We start from the raw sequence: 14,051 nt of genomic DNA, 5'->3' as shown, positions 1-14,051 counted from the left end.
TGGGGATGCCCACACCTCTGCCCGCCCACTCACTGCCACTGTTGCTGTTGCTTCTCCCACTCCCTGGAAAAGGAAGAGAGGGGTGGAGTGCATGAGGAAGTGTGGAGGAGAGGAGGACAGGCCACAGCAGTGATTTTCAACCTTTTTCATCTTGCGGCACACTGGCAAGCTACTAAAATGGTCAAGGCACACCATCAGCTTTTTGACAATTGGCAAGGCACACTGTGCTATCAATGGGGGCTCACATCCCCCCAATGGTCCTATTGATAAATGACCCTCTCCCAAATTCCCACGGCACACCTGGGGACCATTCGCAGCACACCAGTGTGCCACGGCACAGTGGTTGAAAATGGCTGGGCTAGAGCATCTCTGGAAGATCTTGTGTTTTTTACAGGCTTGCTTAGTACCCAAGTTCATTTAATTGTCTAATCAGTCTGATTCAGTCTGATTTAGTCTGAGTCTAATTAGTCTGATTCAGTCTAATTCAGTTGCTGCCAGCAACTGTTACCCTGCACATGCCTGATCTTGTCTGATCTCGGAAGCTAAGCAGGGTCAGACCTGGTTAGTACTTGGATGGGAGACCGCCTGGGAATACCGGGTGCTGTAGGCTTATACCATAGTCTTTCGAGACTGAAGGTTGCCAACCATTTAATTGTTTAAAAGAAGTTATTCAGTGTGTAGAACTAGTGAACTGGCCATAGACAGAAGTTCTCCCACTGAATAATTGCAAGGTAGCAGCACACATCTGCATACACAGTCTCTTCTAATGGTATCCCTGTGGCAACCATTTGTCTCTGGAATGATCTACAGCAGAACATTACTTTTGAGATATAAGAAGTAGAAGCTCTTGGAATTCCAAGAGAGGAAGACAGATCTCATGACAACACCACATATGGGAATGAACAGTTTGTTGCCCTTGGTAGTTATGAAAAGCAGGCCAGGTCAAAGATCCTCCAAATCAACTATTTGCTAAAGTGTTTATTTCTCATGTCCATGACCAAATTGCCACAGTAGCACAGTTACACCCATATCGATTGCATTCTTGCTCTCTTGATTGATCCAATACCAGAAGTCGATTCTAATTCAGTATTCAATATTTGGGCAACCCTGGAGAAAGCAATCCTTTGAGATATTTAATAGTCCTTCTGGGCTCATCTCAGGAGCAAACTTCTCCATAACTTTGGAAATTCTTTACTTCCGGTTTTGCCATAATGTATTTACTTCTTCCAGTTCCCGAGATGCTCTTTTCCTGCATCCACTTCCATCCATTAGCTGAAAATCATTCTGCATAAGTTCAGGCTAAATATCAGGGTAGCACTAAGGTGAAAACATTTACAACGAGAAATCTGTAGAAATACTTTGTTTAAATAACTTTTCTGCAGAAGAAAGTATGTGTATGTGGTCTTGTGCCGTTTAAAGGTCTGATGGTGTTTTGTTTTTCTTAAAGTACTATCCAAAAACTTATTTTTAAACATGTTGAGAAACTTGCCCTCTAGTGGGTTTAAGAAAAACTACATATGGTGAGCTTGAAATAGAAAAGTCCAGGCACATCTTGCATGAGTGCTGAGCTCCTGCTTCAGAGTGGTGACACTAAAATGGAACATGACACACAGCCTGATCAGATTGATGTTCTCCCTACACGTGATAGGTTATGTGCCTTCAGCATTGGTACATCCTCTTGGATAACATCCATGCTTGAGTGTCACCGTTGAGTAAAGCATATACTGTATGTAAAACATCCAATGTAGATTGGCCTGGAAAGTGTAACTGAGTTTCTTCATGGAAACAGAGAATCAACCACATGATTTGGATCTGCATAGGTTGGATTTGTGCATAGAAGTTACATTCAAATGCTACACCCGTGCAGGGTTCCCCAGTGGGACAGGCGTGGCCAGTGAAGCAGCAGAAAGGTAGACAAGGAGAAAGAAAGAGACTATCACTCAACTGAAGGCAGCATCCTGGGGAAACATTTTGTTGTCTGGAAGAACTCTGCATCTATTTTTCTGAAATTGAGACCTCTGAAGATTCATAAGAACATAAGAACAGCCCCACTGGATCAGGCCATAGGCCCATCTAGTCCAGCTTCCTGTATCTCACAGCAGCCCACCAAATGCCCCAGGGAGCACGCCAGATAACAAGAGACCTCATCCTGGTGCCCTCCCCTACATCTGGCATTCTGACTTAACCCATTTCTAAAATCAGGAGGTTGCGCATACACATCATGGCTTGTACCCCATAATGGATTTTTCCTCCAGAAACTTGTCCAATCCCCTTTTAAAGGCGTCTAGGCTAGACGCCAGCACCACATCCTGTGGCAAGGAGTTCCACAGACCAACCACACGCTGAGTAAAGAAATATTTTATTTTGTCTGTCCTAACCCGCCCAACACTCAATTTTAGTGGATGTCCCCTGGTTCTGGTGTTATGTGAGAGTGTAAAGAGCATCTCCCTATCCACTCTGTCCATTCCCTGCATAATTTTGTATGTCTCAATCATGTCCCCTCTCAAGCGTCTCTTTTCTAGGCTGAAGAGGCCCAAACGCCGTAGCCTTTCCTCATAAGGAAGGTGCCCCAGCCCCGTAATCATCTTAGTCGCTCTCTTTTGCACCTTTTCCATTTCCACTATGTCTTTTTTGAGATGCGGCAACCAGAACTGGACACAATACTCCAGGTGTGGCCTTACCATAGTTTTGTACAACGGCATTATAATACTAGCCGTTTTGTTCTCAATACCCTTCCTAATGATCCCAAGCATAGAATTGGCCTTCTTCACCGCCACCGCACATTGGGTCGACACTTTCATCGACCTGTCCACCACCACCCTAAGATCTCTCTCCTGATCTGTCACAGACAGCTCAGAACCCATCAGCCTATATCTAAAGTTTTGATTTTTTGCCCCAATGTGCATGACTTTACACTTACTGACATTGAAGAGCATCTGCCATTTTGCTGCCCATTCTGCCAGTCTGGAGAGATCCTTCTGGAGCTCCTCACAATCACTTCTGGTCTTTACCACTCGGAAAAGTTTGGTGTCGTCTGCAAACTTAGCCACTTCACTGCTCAACCCTGTCTCCAGGTCATTTATGAAGAGGTTGAAAAGCACCAGTCCCAGGACAGATCCTTGGGGCACACCGCTTTTCACCTCTCTCCATTGTGAAAATTGCCCATTGACACCCACTCTCTGCTTCCTGGTCTCCAACCAGTTCTCAATCCACAAGAGGACCTGTCCTCTCGTGATTCCCAAGAATCCCAAGATTCTCGTGATTCCCAAGAAAGGTAATCAGAGGGATTAATTAAAAGGGAGAGTCTTGTTTTGTTTCCTAACTGACGCAGAATTACATGAGTTTTTCAACTCCACAACTGCAAATTGTGGATGCAAATTAAGAATGTGCAATAACCCAAGTATCAGGAGTTTCTCTACTTTCACTGACTTCAACTTCACAGCTACTGACACATGGAAAAGTCAGTAGCTCACTTGCAAAGTCTATAGGCTGAGGGTTATCCTTTGTTTCACTCAGCCAACCTAAAATTGGTTTTAAGCGAAACCTGAACTCTGTTCAGCCCTGTCTACTTGCTCATCCTTTTGGGTCATGTTCTTGCTCAGACTTTATCTCCTACATCTTTAATAATTCAGCCACAGCTTCTAAGTGAGCTCCAGCTATTAAAACAAAAGGTTCTTCAGGAATAGTTCATCATCATCCTTTATTTATGGTCACAGACCCAACATTAGGAATAGTTTCTATTGGTTTGGAACTCAAAACAAATAGCCATTCTTGAGTTTTAACACTAGCAGAGCTGGATTGCAGAGTTCGTCTCCAAAAGGAAGTGAGCATTAGGCTCTTTTGGTTTACCAGTTTTGAAACTATCGTCCTTCTTATCTATATTAAACTAGATTGCTCTTTACATAGCAAGACATTATCCTTCTCTCATGTATTTTATAATCTCATCTTGAAAAAGCAAAAGAAACAAAAAAGTGAAAAACTAGCAGAAAGTGAAGCACTGATAACACCAGCTCTAGGAACATTTAACAGGATGTAGAGGTTAGGAGAAAGAGAATGCCCTAATGCAGTTTGAGGCAAAGCCTCTTGACCGGGGAAATTTATAGAAGCAAAGCCTAAAAAGGCTCAGAATTATTTTGTTAGATCCAAGAAAGGTCCTTGAGTGCAGCATTCTGTTTTCAATAGATACCAGCCTGGTACCTCTGGGCATCTCACTAGGAAAGGGTGATGATCCTGTTTATATCTCACACATGAAACACTGAACATGGTTGTTTCTAGGTCATCTGTAGCCATTAGTATTAGAAGTCTAGTGACTCTGGCTACACATCCTAACAAATTACAGAGGCCAACTGCCCACCTTGGGGAAAAGTTCCAACTCCCTGACTTCTAGTTTCTTTTATACAGAGATTGCTACTTAAATTCTTGAATGCTTGGCTAGTGTGAGCAGCCCTATTAAATCATCCTCACTGAATGCTTTTAAATGTAGCTCCTGGGATTACTGACTTTCAGGCAAGATCTTACCACAATGAGATAAATCACCAACATATTAACCCCCCTCTATTAAATGTGTATCACCCTGAGGCATTTTACTCATGACAGATACTATATAACAAGAGCCTGGATCTCTGAAGCAGCAACTTGCTCATTTGTTAGAAAGGAAACATGAAACAACTATCTCTGGAGTGCAGTTATCTCAAATATTTATTAGCAGTCAAATTGTCTAAATGATATGTTCAGTTAAAAGCCCAAACTGGGTTGCAAGGCATTTTTTCATATGCAAGATTCCCTTTTAAGTAAAATAATATTGCATTAAATGGTCATCTTGCTTTTCCAGGGGAGCTAACTGCTAATTATTGCATTGGGGCCCCTTATCGCAGGCAGAATGATTGGTGCAGATTAATTGCACAGGGATTACTTTCTTGATTCTATGGGCTGCTCACAACAGTATAAACAAGTATTCTTCAGCAAACATACACAATAACCACCATGCCTCTTACACTACTGATCATTGCAGTATAATGAACACTGACAAAACTTACAGTTTTTCCCAGACATATTCTGCTCTTGGTATGGGTTGGCCTCTTTCCTATTGTAGGAATGAAGTACTGAAGGAGGAACCCCCTGAGTACTTGGAATAGGGATAACTGGTAGGAAAGGATCAGGAATGCATGATGACCATAGCAGGAAGAGAAGAACCCTGTTATGAATAGAGCCAAGACAATGGTGGCCTCAACTTCTAACCAATGCACTGCACGCTGACACTATGTGCAGACTGTACTGTATACATACAACCTTAAAAATAAAGCAGAATATGCAGTGGAAAAAGATAGAAATCTCTAAGTTAGTAGGAACAATTCCCCAAACTGTAGCTAAGAATAAATCATGCTTTCAATTCTATCAAAGGGCTGGAAAACTTCTCTACCTGAGACCTTGAAGAGTGGCTACCAATCAGATTAGACAATACTAAGCTAGACATACCCATGATCTTTCTGTATAAGGCACGTTCATGCGTTCAACAAATACGTGCTTTTCCTGCGAGGACATTGCTAATAATTTTAACCATTCATCCATTTGGGGGGCTTAATCCTGGGTTGTATCCTAACCTTCAGTGCTATGATGCTCCAAATGCTGGATGCTTTTTTCATGAATGGATGGGTAGGTGAGCTTGTGGCAAGGACTATCCAATCCAGAGCTGTGTAATGGCAGTTTTCTAAGACCTCAGGCAGATGTCTTTCCTAATAGCCCTGCCACCTTTTAACGTTGAGTTGCCAGGATTGAACCTAGAACCTTACACATACACAGTGTGATTATCACTGATCCCTTGAAGTTCAGATCCAATACTCTTGACAGCTAAACCGTGAAATAAACAGAGTTGCAGGGGCTGAGCATTCACATTTTAAAATCTGGGAAGAAGGTGTATTACTATCAGAATAAACACAGAAGAAAATGAGTACAGGAGTTGTCAGATGGATCTTTCTACGGCGAAAATTGGGTTTTGATACTTTGTTACAATGATTATGCCAAAAAGGTATTTTAAAAAACACATGGCCAAAAAAATCAATAGAATGTAATGCACAATCTGTCACCAGCATTATTCTATACAATCCCAATTCATAAGTTCATTCTTTATTAAAATAGTGCCATGTTTGGAACAAGCCATAGAACCCTACTGCTCACCCCCATGTTGAAGTCATAGCACATGTCTGCCTCCGCATGTGGGGGGGAGGGTCATCGCTCATTGGAAGAGCACATGTATGTCTGAGAGAGGGTCCCAGATTCAATCCTTGATTTCTCCAGGTAGTGAGATCTCCAGCAGAAACTCTAGTGCACAGGTGTCAAACATAAGGCTTGGGGATCAGATACGGTCCGCGGAAGCTCTTTATCCAGCCCTTGGGCTCTCCTAGCACCACCATCAGGTGCTCTCAGCTGTTGAGCTGGGCTGAAGTGTCTTGAAAATATGCAAATCTTGAGTATATTTTCTGATCTGAAATTTGCAGCTGAGTTCCTAAATGAGAAGAAAGTGCTTATTTCTGGTCACGACCTGCTTATTACTTCCTGCTTTACAACATCACTTCCAGTCCTCAGCAGGCATCATGAATGCTATTTGGCCCACTGTATGAAATGAGTTTGACACTCCTGCTCTAGAGAGCCACTGCCAGTCCGTGTAGTAGGCAATATTTAGCTAGATGCACCAATTGTCTGACTGAAGAGAAGGCAGGTTCACATGTGAAAAGAAGCAGTACCTCTTCCAACAGGTCCAATTGAGGCTTACTTACTCAATAACAAGTTTAGCAGCAGCTGTTGCCCTTAAGGTAAAAGCAGTTCCTTGAAAGCAGGTACATAACCAAAACTTGCAGATGAGGAGTTTGAACTATAACAAAGGTGAAGCATGCAACTGGCAAAGGTTCTCAAAGCCAATCCTTAATATGTATGCGCCTGACACCCCAACTGTTTCTGCCAGTGATTCTCTTTATACATAGGCAAATTACACATTTGTCAGAAAATAAATCTGTGCAGACTGGGTGCACACTTTTAGTGTCAACTAACAAAGACACAGGCAAAAATCATATGCAGATTTATGAAAAATAATTTTATTACGTAACACCTTGTTTTTAACAATGTTGATTTTTTTAAATTCGGAATACCTGCGTCATTCATGTAAAATAGTTTGATACAGTACATTGTATGGTATAGTTCTTCCTCAAATTCTAAGGTTCTCCTAACACCTTAATCCTTTGCTTTAATAAGAGTGCCCCTAAACAAACGTGCGAACATATTTAAAAATAATTAACAAAATTTAAAATCCACTACATCAAGCCAGGTCTCAAAAATCATGACAAAAATATCTGAATGAATGCCGCACTGTTTGTTTGTTTTTTCTTTTTTTGCAGGGAACGTCACTCATGCTTTTTAATTCCAAAGCATGCTCACAAGTCAGTAACACCAACAGGAAAAATAAAACACTGTCTATGACAATCATTTTAGTTTGTTTGCTGAACCAAACAGGTTTATCTCAATAACACACGCATTTACTATCGAATAGCAGCTTTAATACCAGTCAAGTCATAGATTTGAGAACAAAATAAACATATGTTGAAAATTAATCTTTGGGAGGCCTATAAATCTGCTGGAAAAAATGTTCATGTTTGTTTTTATTGTGTCTTTAAAAAAACCTTGTAGCAAATTTTGTTGGTCATAAAACATTGATCAATGTGGAAAATGAATCAACCCACAAAAAAAAAGTCACTAAAAATCAGTGTATATCAAAATTCTCTCAATTGGAGCCATGGTTAGTTTGTTTTCATCTCATTAACACATACTGTATGCTTCAAATACCAGTTAAGAGATTTTGTGTACTATTGGTCAGATAATGTTGTTAACATCAATAGAATTCACAACAACAAAAATGCTTGCCCCTAGCACATTTCACAGCTTCAACTGCTACAGACTGTCACTGAAAACAATGCATTGGTCAGTCTGAACCATGTCAAGTAAACTATGGAAGTAGCATATCCACAACACAAACTGTGCTAGTACTTTCTTTTCAAGTCTAATTCCATAAACGGGTACAATCTGAGGGAGCCACTACTCCCAGCCTGTGAAAAGTAGTGGAACTTGGCTATCAGACATTTTGAAAATGTGATAGTTACAGTACATTCTTGTGGCCCAAGCCAGGTTCCAGGCAGACAGCAGCACGGCCAGTCCTACAGCCTTAGCAACAGTGCATTGACTTTATTCAGGTGCAGCTCAGTACCGGTGCGTCTGGTGAGAGTACTGTGGAGGCTGCTGGGAGGTAGTTGAATATCCCATGCTGCTCTGTGGCTGTGATGTGCTTGGTCCAGGGTTTGGATAGGCAGCATGGGGATTGGAACGCTGAAAGATGATGCAACAGAGAGGAGACAAAATTAAAACACTGTTGCTGTTCAAATGTCCTTCCAGACTTATTTGAAAACCTGCTGTGCATTTCTCAGGGTATTCAAAGCACCTTCTGCATTAACCATTGTGCTTGGAACCAAAGAGATATGTGGAATCATTTTTATTAAGGGAAGCACATAATGCAGGTCAAATACAGCTCCCTACCCTGAGGCATGTTCTAAGTAAGCTACTGGAGCACGCACTACTCAAAAGCAAATGCGACAGTATAAAAAACCTGCAATAAGGCTTTTAAAATGTCAAGATTATGATGATTCTCCACTGCATGATTAACACTTATAGGTGTAAGGGGGAATAAGCCCACTGTGCTTCCACCAAGATGCAAATGGATGTAACAATTTGATTAAGATACTAAAATCTTGAAAGCTGAAAAGCTGTTCTATTTAATATGTGCAGGCCCAAGTATATGAAATAGTCATATTTTCAAATTTACTCAACAACCATAAGCAGAAATGTCTTCTGGTATACATTTCCCACCCACAGTCTAGCATCCCATTTAGATACTGAAATGCTAAGCATTTCTAAGAACTCTATCCATCTGAGGCTCTTCCTAACAATGCACACCAAAGCTTTCAATACAATTTAATTGACTTCCTTTTGTTCTCAGATGAATTTTCCTACACAAAACTTTTTAAAGTATAAAAATGCACCTAGTAAAACAATCACTATTAGAGCAAAGGTGGAGATATACCTAAAACTACCCATTCAAAGCAAGTTGTAATTGCTTCTAGGCAAACATCCCTCTCAAACCTGCTCTGAACTGAGTGTGTTTTCAAAACTTCTGCCCAACTTGAAAGATCAGTGTTACAACCAAACAGTGTGCACCTAACACTTCAATGGTTCTCATGCCTATATGACTTCTGTATGAGATCTTGTGTTTTCAACTTTCCAGGTTTTCCTATTAAGCTGCTGGATATAAAACCATAAGCTCCTTTTTCTTTCAGGTAAGTGCATATACACACTCATTACCAGCAGCTTAATTTTAATGGAAGAGTCTCTGCTTGTGCAGTCTTGCTGGACTGCACCACTGGTTTTCTTGCGCCTCCTTATTCTGCCTCTTTTTGGTTTGTTTTCTTAAACAATTAACACACCTGATCAACCTTTTCACTGTGAGCATCATTTATACATTAGCTCCTTAAAACTAAAGGGCCAGAAAGAGTCTCCTCTCAAGATATTCAGTGACAAGTGTATAGGGCACGACAAGTAGGCTACTAAGATATTTGACATATTCATCTGCAGTCACCCAAAACCTTTAACATGGGTAATTTACTAGAAATTTACTAGAGTCAGGAAATCAGCGCAACATATTGAGAGATTATGAAGAGTCTGGGACCATACAGAAGGTCCAACATTCAACAAAGGCCAACAGGATGCCATAGGGAAGCTCACAAGTGGAGCACAATGACAGTCATCTCCAGTGATCAAAGAAATATTGCCACTGAATGTGGAGGTTGCCTTTCTAGCTATCATGCCCTTTGTTTTCCTACAGAACATTTTACTTTTCTTTCCTGTTACAGACATAGACCTGGGAAACAGACTTCTTAATGTATGTTCCAGTTGTTAAAGACTGATTATGGAACAGAGGGAAAGTACTATTTTGGGCTTCAGGCATCCTTTTTATCCCATCAGCAAATGGCTACCACTAGAATTGTAAAGCATAAAGCAGGTAATGGAGCAAAAACCATGGAGCTGCTTGATGAGAAGGGATAGAGTGAAAAGAAACTGTGCTCAACAGTCCATCTGTTTTATAGATCTATGAGTGAACTAGTCCTGTATTGCTCCATATTACTAAATTCTAACATCTGAATGTGTGAACTGATTCCACTGTACTTGATAAGATGTAAAGTGACAAGTTCCTTCTGAGAGGACACATTCACATGTTGAAATAATTACATGATGCTGCCATCAAGTGGTGAATATGCATTGTGAAGCACCTCTATGGATGAACACTGAGATACCCAGATTTCACAAGAGGTACTGCCATTTTTGAGAGCCTCTACCTTTTCCCCACTTATTCCTATTTCCAGTAGCAGAAGACCCAGTGGCAGAAGAGGGAGGTTCCTGAGAGATATTTTCTCCTTTACTGCCCAACAAAGACCAATGCCTCTCTTTCCGAAGCTGGCAATTTCTTCTCCACTGCTTCTGTCCAGGATTCTGAATGCATCTCAGCCATGCTTTAGTACAGTGGTTACCAATCTTCTTTTGGGATGCTATCCCCATAAGAAGGGTAGCGACCCAACTGGGGATCTGTAGTAGTGCTAGAACAGCACTTGTGGGTTTTGCTGCCACTGCCAAATGCATGTAAGTAAAATTATTTACATGCATTCAGTGGTAGTGGTGTCTTAAGTGAGGCATAGTAAGAACTTGCATGTTGTACATGGAGACGCTTGTTCACTCTGGTTGTTCTATGAAGTGCTCATTATGCCAACCTAGCAAAGTCCCTAAGATTAATCCTATAGTATCAATGAAACAGTTTACTGACAGCAGTAGATGGCAAAACTTCAAAACAATGAAATTTCAGAAAAGCATGAACACACTCTAGTTTAACCCAATTCAAAAATTCATCCAGACATAATAAAAACAACTTTTATATGCAGAGCAGCTATGGACTGAGAGCCTCTGATTTCGTAAACAGGAATCTTCTGAAGTGTGGCATACCAAAATCAAAACAAGCAAGTTGAAAACCAAGATACCTGATAGTCTGAGGTCATAATAAGTCCACCTGAGGTAGTGGTGGGAGGAACAACTCTCACTTTTTTCAAGGGAGGACCTTGTGTATGACTGTTGTCTTGGTTCCCTGGATGACCAGTTCCATTTGTATGGTTATTGCCCTGCTGCTGCTGCTGGTTCTTCTCAAATGGTTAAAGAAACACAAGATACAACTCAGAAGCAGTTCATACGCAGGAAATACGAAGTCTGATACAAGGCTAAATGAGGCTCAAACCACTATTTAAATACCTGCATTTTCAAACACATTCAAACAAATCAGAGGCAAATATTAACAATACTTACATACCATAGAGTGCTCTCCTAATTATTTTTTTTCTGAGTAAATATCTGAGTGGAATCTCATACCCCAGTGCTCAGTAATAAGACAGACTGATAATATGCACCCAGCTTTACCTATAAGGCAGCCCAGGTCAAACTGCCCCCTGAAATATAACTTATCTGTTGACTACCCCCCAGCAATTTTTGCCCTTTCTCACCCCTGTACCAACCAGCTCGCCGTTCCCCTACACATGCACTTCATTTTAACTTTCTCCACTGGACTAATGCCGATTCTAAACTAGCTGGGTTAAACAGAATGCTAGTTCCAGTCACAGAGCTGCTTGATAGGACTGGGCTATAATTCATAGGCAGATTATAATCTTCATGTCAATTAACCTCTTTTATGTTATAATTAGCGGTCAAAAATAATTTAAGAAAATGTGACAATCGGGGGTTATATATGAAGTTTGAAGGGCAACATTATCCTGTGCCTTGTGATAAATCAAATGAAACATGAACACATGAAGCTGTTTAAAGGCACAAACCCAGATACAATTGAGCCAGTGAATACAGAGCTTTACAGCATGCAGGGTGTTACAACTCTGTCTAAAAATGGCTGCCAACAGAGCACAGAGTGCGACCACTTTGGAAGCACTGCTGCAGGATCAGGTGGCAGCACGAGACAGGGATGAAATGGGAGCAGAGAGCCTGCAGGAGGGGTGAATCCAGTGCAATGGTGCATGCTGGGCCCTATCTCTTCTCTTTCAAACCTCTTCTCGGACTAGCACCAGCAAAATTGCTGCCACAGGTCTGAGGGCGCCCATTACAGAGCAGGAGACTTATGGAGGAGTAAGGGAATTTAAATCCCCTTTCCTCTTTGCAGCCCGCTGAGCCACCCCTTCCCCTGGATACAGTGCTCCTGCATCAGCAGGGGAGGAGGTTAGCATTGGGTTCTTATACTGAATCAATTGCTCCATCTGACTCAATATTGCCTAACACTGACTAGCAAAAGCTCTTTTTCAGCCCTACCTGAAGATACCAGGGATTGAATCTGAGATCTACATGCAGAGCATGTGCTCCACTATTGAGCTATGGCCTATTCCCAAAATGCTTGTACGGAGAACCATCATTACCATCCTGAATAGGAACTCTTCCAAACAATCAGGCAATTATAAGACAGTTGAACCCTAGTGAATAAAATAAATCTCCTAAAAAATACTTCTCCCATCACAACCTTCAATTCTATACCTACTTTATCTCCTTTGTCATCAGGCTCTTCTTCAGTTAAAAATTCTCGTTTTGGGTATGGGATTTGACAACCTGCAAACACACTACAAAAAACAAAACAGTCCAATAATTATGCAGAAATTAGATACAGAAGAGGCCTATCAGATTTGCATGTCTTTTCTACTAAATTATGTATTTCCATCCTGCTGCAGCCCATGATTAATAATGGCAATCAGGTGATGTTTACACTGACCTAAACTGTGTTGTTTTAAAAGATACTCGCAATTTGTGATTTCAGGCACTGAATTTAGTGTTCCAAGAAGTATAACCAGTTTTTAAGAAGGCCATCAAAATCTTCTATAAAATGAGACCCTCTCTACAGAAAGAACTGGGAGCATAACAACTCAAGATAGGCAGAGCAATAGTTACTTTACATTTAGGTGCCTAGGAACAAATGAACTACACTCCAAATTACTGAAGGAACTGACAGATGTGATCTCAGAGCCATTGTCTAATCTTTCAGAACACCTGAAGAACAGGCAAAGTGTCTGAGGCCTGAAGAGGAGCAAGTGTTATTTCTATTTTTTTTTTTAAAGGGAAAAATATATTCTGGGAAACAATAGACTGGTCAGCCTGACATCAATAACCCCAAAGATCCCAGAACAGATTAACCTGAATGTGAACCCTTAGAAAACAATGGGGTGATTTCTAGGAGCCAGTATGGGTTTGTCAAGAACAAATCATGCCAGCCTAACCTAATCTTCTCCTTTGAACAAGGAATTTTATTGGACCACAAGCTGAACATGAGCCTGCAGTGTGATGCAGCTGCAATAAGAGCAAACGCATTGTTGGGCTGCATTAGCAGAGGCAAAAGAGTCTAAATCACAAGTAGTACTAGTTTTACTCTATGCTGCACCAGTCAGACCTCGCTTGGAGTACTGTATCCAGTTTTGTGCCCCATATTTTAAAGAAGACATTTATAAGGTGGAATGTGTTCAGAGGACGGAAAACTAATGGTGAGGGTCTAGAAATGAAGTCTTATGGTTAAAAAGGACTTGGTATGTTTAGCCTGGAGAAAACTATGGCCATTTTCAATGAGCTGAAGGGCTGTCACATAAAGGGCAGAACTTATTCTGTGGGGTTCTTGAGGGCAGGACTAGAACCAATGGATTGAAACGACAGGAAAGTACATTTAAGGCTAGACGTGACAAAAATGCAAGGGCTGTTTGGCACTGGAATAGTCTGCCTTATTGGAGGTTTTCAAGCAGAGGCTGGATGGCCATCTGTCAGGTATGTTGCAGTCACCTGCACCAAGGAGGGGGTTGAACTAGATGACCTCCAAGGTAATCTAGTTCTAACCTCTTAACATTATTATTTTTATCTACTTTGTCTGGCTTTTCCTGCAT

General features: G+C 41.1%; 1 protein-coding gene and 1 pseudogene across 4 annotated transcripts in view; one reads left to right on the top strand and one right to left on the bottom strand.

Annotated features, from left to right (window-relative positions):
- The first annotated feature begins 493 nt into the window (after positions 1 to 493).
- On the top strand, positions 494 to 610 carry LOC136647193 (5S ribosomal RNA; annotated as a pseudogene).
- A 6,458-nt stretch (positions 611 to 7,068) lies between these two features.
- CDK8 (cyclin dependent kinase 8) overlaps positions 7,069 to 14,051 on the bottom strand; it is a 71,108-nt gene continuing 64,125 nt past the window's right edge. For 3 of the 4 annotated variants that reach the window (XM_066619673.1, XM_066619675.1, XM_066619676.1), the window contains 3 exons: positions 12,671 to 12,749; positions 11,124 to 11,282; positions 7,069 to 8,370 (listed from right to left, as the gene is read on the bottom strand). In XM_066619673.1, the coding sequence (XP_066475770.1) occupies positions 8,245 to 8,370; positions 11,124 to 11,282; positions 12,671 to 12,749 (364 nt within the window). In that variant the 3' untranslated portion in view covers positions 7,069 to 8,244. The remainder of the gene's footprint in view (positions 8,371 to 11,123; positions 11,283 to 12,670; positions 12,750 to 14,051) is intronic. The other variant, XM_066619674.1, reaches the window with a different exon arrangement.

This window comes from Tiliqua scincoides, chromosome 3, assembly GCF_035046505.1.
Source record: "Tiliqua scincoides isolate rTilSci1 chromosome 3, rTilSci1.hap2, whole genome shotgun sequence".
Taxonomy (NCBI): Eukaryota; Metazoa; Chordata; class Lepidosauria; order Squamata; family Scincidae; genus Tiliqua; species Tiliqua scincoides.
Note: the sequence above shows the minus strand (reverse complement) of the source record. Positions and strands in the feature narration are given on the sequence as shown.